This window comes from Euleptes europaea, chromosome 3 (assembly GCF_029931775.1).
Source record: "Euleptes europaea isolate rEulEur1 chromosome 3, rEulEur1.hap1, whole genome shotgun sequence".
NCBI lineage: Eukaryota > Metazoa > Chordata > Lepidosauria > Squamata > Sphaerodactylidae > Euleptes > Euleptes europaea.
The window spans coordinates 15,666,273-15,673,033 of record NC_079314.1 but is presented as its reverse complement, the minus strand read 5'-3'; the positions used below and the strand labels follow the sequence as shown (position 1 = coordinate 15,673,033).

At 53.2% G+C, this 6,761-nt stretch overlaps 1 protein-coding gene across 1 annotated transcript; it reads right to left on the bottom strand.

The window, feature by feature from the left end:
- Positions 1-393: 393 nt before the first annotated feature.
- Positions 394-3,199, bottom strand: FAM187B (family with sequence similarity 187 member B). Its single transcript, XM_056846386.1, has 2 exons — positions 2,358-3,199; positions 394-741 (listed from the first exon to the last, which is right to left on the bottom strand). The coding sequence occupies exons 1-2, from the start codon at positions 3,197-3,199 to the stop codon at positions 399-401; spliced, it is 1,185 nt and encodes a 394-aa protein (XP_056702364.1). The 3' UTR covers positions 394-398.
- Between the last annotated feature and the right edge of the window lie 3,562 nt (positions 3,200-6,761).

Here is a 6,761-nt window from a genome sequence, read left to right as displayed (position 1 = left end):
TTTGTTTGTTAGCTTGGGTCTTGTTCCCCTCTGTTTGCTCCAGTCTGATTCTGAGTCAGACCAGTGATCTAGAAAGGTCACTGTTGCCCCTTCGGACTGGCAGCTGCTCTCCAAGGTCTCTCACGCCACCCCTTACCGGGTCCTTTTCATGGAGGTGCCAAGGATCGAACCTGGGTCTTCCTGTGTGCAAAGCAGATCCTCTACCACTGAGCCACAAGCCCTCCCATTGCTGCAGGGCTCTGTGACGTACACTGATTTTGGAAGAACACTGTTTGCTATTGAGACGCGGCCTCAGTGTAGCTGCAGGACCCAGGCTAATTCACAACGTAGCCAATATTTTTTTAATTAGCCAGCAACCCCATGTGCCATTTCTGGGGTGTCTGCGGCGCATCATGCACCTAGACCATGGTGGTTCCCGTCTTCTTCCTGCAGGACTGGATGATGCTGAGGAACATCAGGAAGACCAGGAACATGGACATCCCCACCACCAGCGCCTCAATGACGGAGTAGGTGTTGGCCAGCTCTCCGGCGGGCCGGAAGGCGCGGGGGGCAGCGATCAGAAACTTGCCCACCAAACGCCCGTTGACGTAACACTGGTAGAAAGCTCTCTGCGAGCGGTTCTGGAAGGAGAGGCGAAGGATCCCGCCGCCGGTCGCCTCGTCCAGGCTGTGGGAGCTGCTGTTCTGCTGGAGAAGCTGGAGGCGCATCAGTGGGGTGGAGCCTTCCTGCCAGTAAACGGGGCTGAAGAGAAGGAAGAGAATGTGGTCGATAATGACGGGGTCCACATGGCATTCCACAGGTAAGAGCGGAAGCTGGCACTGCCCGGGGTGGGGGGTACATGGGCTTTCGTACTGTACCCTACCTTATCTTTCCCTAATAGCACATTTTTGTCCCGCCTTTCCTCTTAAGTCCTGGAGATGGCATACATGGCTTTCCTTTTCCCTCAGGAAAACCCTGCGAGGATGACTGGCTCAAGGCCATCCATGAGAGCTTCATAGCAGAGTTGGGGATGTGTATGCAGGTCTCCCAGATACTAGCCCAATCCTCTTAACCACCACAGAATGCTACTGCCAGCATGGTGTGGTGGTCAAGAGCGGTGGACTCTAATCTGGAGAACCAGGCTTGATTCCCCACTCCTCCATGTGAACAGCGCACTCCAATCTGGAGAACCGGGTTGGTTTCCCCACTCCTCCACATGAAGCCAGCTGGGTGACCTTGGGCTAGTCCCAGTTCTCTCTGAACTCTCTCAGCCCCACCTACCTCACAAGGTGCCTGTTGAGGGGAGAGGAAGGAAAGGAGATGGTAAGCTGGTTTGAGACTCTTTAAGTGGTTCTGACTGGCAATGGCTCTCTAGGATCTGACACAGAGAAATCTCCTGCCCACTATCTGAGATCCTGCCCAAGAGAGCCAGTGTTGTAGTGGTAAAGAGTGGTGGACTCTAATCTGGAGAACCAGGTTTGATTCCCCACTCCTCCACATGAGTGGCGGATTCTAATTCTGGTGAGCCGGGTTGGTTTCCCCACTCCTCTACGTGAAGCCTGCTGGGTGACCTTGGGCCAGTCCCAGTTCTCTCTGAACTCTCTCAGCCCCACCTACCTCCCGAGGTGTCTGTTGTGGGGAGGGGAAGGGAAGGTGATTGTAAGCCGATTTGATTCTCCTTAAAAGGTAGAGAAAGTCAGCATATAAAAACCAACTCCTCCTTCTACTTCACTAAGACGGCAGGGATTTATCCAGGGACCTTCAGCATGCAAGGCGGGTGTTCTGTGACCGTGCTGTAAGGTTAGTTTGTTTTCCTCGTGAGGAAGTGGCAACTTGGTGAAGGATGATTTGCAATAGAAAAGCTGTACAATAGAAAGGAGAGGTGCTGATACCCTGCAGGGGCTCAGCTCACTTTCGGTGGGAGGGGAATAGGGTCTCCTCCTTGGCCCAGGCTGCTGGCGGTTGGGTGGCCACAAGAGCTTGGCTTCAGCCTAGAGTTGCATTGGCCAGATGTTGAGTGTCCTCTGTATTTTTAGTAACAAAATACCTAGAACCAGCCTTATCCTAGTATCCCTGCTCAGTTCCCGTTTGAAAAGAAGGCCTAGTATTCGTTGGCCTGACTGAGGAATGGGGGCCAAAAACCCTAGCCTAGGGCTGCCAGGTCTCTCTTCACCACTGGTGGGAGATTTTTGGGGTGGAGCCTGATCAGGGTGGGGTTTGGGGAGGGGAGGGACTTCAATGCCATAGAGTCCAATTGGCAAAGCGGCCATTTTCTCCAGGTGAACTGATCTCTGTCGGCTGGAGATCCGTTGTAATAGCAGGAGATCTCCAGCTACTACCTGGAGGTTGGCAACCCCACCCTCGCCTGAGGCTTGTACCTGTAGATGGAAGAGGTGGGACAGCGTAAGTAGGTGATGTCCTGGAAACCGGGGTGGTAGGTGGTGTAGACGAGAAGCGGCATTGCGTTGGGCTCCGCCTTGGCAAGCGGGTAGGACTCGTCGCAGGGGACCTGGCAGGCTTCCACTCTCAGCTCTGGCCCCCGCTTGGGCAGCGTCGGGTGCTTCCTCCGGGCCATTCCGCACGGCAGCGGCTGCCCCTCACGGCCCTCCTTCCTGGCGATCACCTGGGCGTAACAAAACCCGACTCGCTTCCTTTCTCCGGGTTGGCCGCAGCGATCGCAAGGCTGCCAGGGCCCCCAGGAAGTGAACAGCTTGGCCCGCGACCCGTTGGCCAGGTCGGCAGTGGCATTGCCCAGGGTGGTCTCCCCGAGGCTGGCGTGCGAGGCGTGGATGCTGTCAGCGTCCTGGAAATCGACCTGGTAATAGGCGAGCGTGGCGTCGCCCATGCGGCAGGTGTACACGCCGGAGTCCCGCGCACTGGGGCTTGGGATGTAGAGGTTGCCGGCTAAGAGCCGGGACTTCAGCTGCAACCGTCGCAAATTGGCTCGGCTGACTGCCGGCCAAAAGGGGCTCCCGGAGCGCAGGAAAGTGACGGGCCGCTCATCGGTCTGGGCCGGATCGTGGTACTGCCAGGTGATAAGGACCCCGAGCGAGCCATGATGGCAACGCAGGACCACCGGGTTGTCAGAGACGAAGGCCAGCGTGCAGACGTGGCTGGGGTGGCATGGTGGCCCTAGCGAGTGGCCCTCGAACAGGAAACCTTTGGTAAAGGCCAAGGTCAGGCTGAGGAATAGACCCGCAGTAGCTGCTCCAGAGGGCATGGCCAGCTAGGCTCTGACCCATGCAGGAGGACTGGGGAAGAAAGCTTAGCTGACCTCACTGTGATGAAGCGGGCAGCAGGATGAGGTCATAATGGGCCACAGGCAGCAAAACTGCCCTTTTGAAGCCTGGCGTTTGGAAAGACGGCACTGAATCAGACGCTTTCGACATATGCAAAGTTGGGAATGAGCTCCGCTCCTAGTCTTTTCCAGTGTGGTGGAGTGCTTAGAGCAGGGGCGCCAAACGTAAGGCCTGCGGGCCGGATCCCGCCCCTTGAGAGCCAGCGTGGTGTAGTGGTTAAGAGCGGTGGCTTGGAGCGGTGGCGTCTGATCTGGGGGACCGCGTTTGATGCCCCACTCCTCCGCATGAGCGGCGGAGGCTAATCTGGTGAGCTGGGTTGGTTCCCCCACTCCTCCACATGAAGCCAGCTGGGGGCCTTGGGCTAGTCACTCTCTCTCAGCCCCACCTACCTCACAGGGTGTCTGTTGTGGGGAGGGGAAGAGGAGGGGATTGTAAGCCGGGTAGAGAGTGGTAGAGAAAGTCAGCATATAAAAACCAACTCTTTCTTCTTCTTCTTCTTCTTCTTCTTCTTCTTCTTCTTCTTCTTCTTCTTCTTCTTCTTCCGTCTGTGAGCCAGCCACCCCCCGCTCAATCTGGGGTGGCAAGGCATGGCCCGGCCCGAGATGTTGCAGGAACGCTCTTACCCAGGACACACAGACCCAGAGACGGGAAGCAGGTATCTTTATTCTGCAGCCGGCTTTGGCTCAGCAGGTTCACACCACAAAGTCTGAGCCCCCTTTTCAGTCAAACACTGCCTTATATATTTTACACGAAGAAGTAACAGTTTAGTTCAGAAGTAGAAACATTCAGAAACCAGTAACAGGGCAGGTGGGCGCCACCTTGGTCTTGTAAGGTACAGGTGTGTTGCTGGGGGAGTTGTCACTCATTTTCCGCCTGGCGACACAGTTTCCCTTTACTTTCAGTAAGTACTTTTCCGCTTGCCTATCTCTGTCACAGACCAAGTGACATTTATGTCTGATCCGGCCCTTGAAACAATTGAGTTTGACACCCCTGGCTTAGCATGTCATACTAGGGTCTGGGAGACCCCAGTCTGAATCCTCGTTCTGCCATGGAAACTCGCAGGGTGGCCTCAGAGCCGTCGTGCATGTAGCCTAACCTACCACACAAGGTTATTGTGAGGATAAAATGGAGAACGATGCAAGCTGGGTCTCCCAGATCCTAGCTTGTCACTCTAACCACTATACCACACTGGCTCTTTCACTAGTTACTATTATAGCAGAGGTAACCTTTCACAAATTACATCAGTGCATATAAAAGGCGCACACGTGCTCCCGCACTGGTATGAGGGAGGGCTGGCCTTCAAATAAATAGTGTTAAAAAGCAAAAGTTTGAGATACTAGTGGTGGATGGGGTTACCAACCTCCAGGTGATAGCTGGAGACCTCCCGCTATTACAACTGATCTCCAGACTACAGGATCAGCTCCCCTGGAGAAAATGGGACTTTGGAGAGTGGACTTTATGGTACACCATAATGGCGCCAACCTTCTAAATCAGGAGTCCCCAACCTTTTTGAACCTGCGGGCACATTTGCAACGCTGACACAACATAGTGGGCACAACAACAAAATAGCTGCCACAAAATGGGTGCCCCAGCAGGCGGAGCCAGCAACAAAATGCCATGCCGTAAAACTTCAGTAACACAGTGCAGATCCTTGTGCTGTTGTGGCAGCTACTGCCAAAGCAACATTTTAAAGGATTTGCACAGCCAATCAGAAGCCTTGCTGGCCAAAAGCCACTGGGCAGGTGCCAGAAAAGGTATCATTGGGGGCCATGGTGCCCACAAACACCACGTGGGGGACCCCTGCTCTAAGTCTATGGTACAAGGTCTAGAAGAAATGGAAGTTTTAGAGTGACATCACATTCCCACTGAGTTCCGTCCCTCCCCAGGTAACCACCCCCAAACCTTGAAATTTCCAGGAATCAGCAACCCTAGCAAGGCTGTCAAGATTAGCCTTGCTGCCATTTTTCAGTTTTTAAGGAAGACTGCTCTTTCTAAAGGGGAAAAGGCTGTGGCTGAATGGTAGAGCATCAGCTTTGCATGCAAAAAGCCAAGGGTTGCCAACCTCCAGCTGGAGATCTCCTACTATTGCAACTGATCTCCAGCCGATAGAGATCAGTTCACCTGGAGAAAATGGCTGCTTTGGCAATTGGACTCTATGGCATTGAAGTCCCCTCCCCTCCCCAAACCCCGCCCTCCTCAGGCTCCGCCCCAAGAACCTCCTGCTGGTGGCAAAGGGGGACCCAAAAAGCCCCAGGTTTGAGCCCTGGCATCTCTAGTCCCAAAGATCAAAGGAGTTAGTGATGTGAAAGACCTCCACCTGAGACCCCGGAGAGCTGCTGCCAACCTGAGCTGAGTATCCTGACCTTCACAGACCAAGGGTCTGACTCAGTATACAGCAGCTTCATGTGTCCAGAGCTGCTATCCAAGGCACATTGACCTCAATCAAACTGCCTTCTGTGTAATCATGTTTAGTCTTGGACGTGTGGAGAAGTGGCACTCCGGCTATGTAACACTGTTCTTGCAAGGGGTAAGTAAACATATGATCTCACACATCATATATATATAGGATATGACTAATGAGAGAGGCTTGAAAAGAGAAGGTGTGGTGGAGCAATGCTGGGTTTTCACCTAAGCCAAGCCCTGTTTTCCTTTTGTTACTTGGTAATCTTTTGGAATATTCATCACATGAAGTCTCCCCACTCTGTAGTATGCAACCTGATCCCCATGTCTGTTTACTCAGAAACCAGTGTCACAGAGTTCAGTGGGGATTACTTCCAAGAATAATGTGTGCAAAACAGCAGGCTTAGAAATAAAAAGGCTGATATTCCTTGGCACAGAGACTTAGCGGTAGCCCTGGGAAATCTAAAATTCAAATACAGTCAAGGAAAGTATAGACCGGGGGTGTCAAAAACACAGCCTGCAGGCTGGATCCGACCCCTTGAGAGCTCTTATGCAGCCTGCAAGCCAGCCACCCCCTAGTCCCAATATGGGCTTTTGAGCCCACTGCGGACTCACCAGCTGAGGCAGCCATCCCCCTCCCAATCCTGATCTGGGCTGGTGAGGTATGGCCTGGCCCGACCAAGTGACATTTACGTCATATCCAGCCCTCGAAACAAATGAGTTGGACACCCTTGCTATAGACACTGTTCTTGATAGCAGTACTTGGCAATTTCCCTCATTTTGCCTGTAATGGCCAAGGAATCCCCAATCCTGGTTAAGTCCTTGGGAGATGATATCAAACTTCTTAATGAATTCTAATTTGGCATTATCATGCTGGAGTTTCCCTTTGAAGTTCTTTTGCTGGAGAATGGCAACGCAGATCAGAAACAGTAGGTCCTTGGAGGAAAAGTGGTAGGCACGATTCTTGGACTGGTTTCGGATGTGTGTGGAAAACATCCGCTTCAGCCTTTCATCTCTGCTTACATTCCGCCCCGCCCTCCCCGTCTCTTCCCTTTCCTCCCTCCCATGTTCAGCTCTTACTTT

What these genes read in the sequence shown, in the direction of transcription:
- FAM187B (XM_056846386.1), bottom strand. Translation starts at nt 3,199, where the DNA reads ATGCCCTCTGGAGCAGCTACTGCGGGTCTATTCCTCAGCCTGACCTTG. An exon ending in CCCACCTCTTCCATCTACAG is followed by an intron (nt 742 to 2,357) that starts GTACAAGCCTCA and finishes CCTTCTCTTCAG; the next exon opens with CCCCGTTTACTGGCAGGAAG.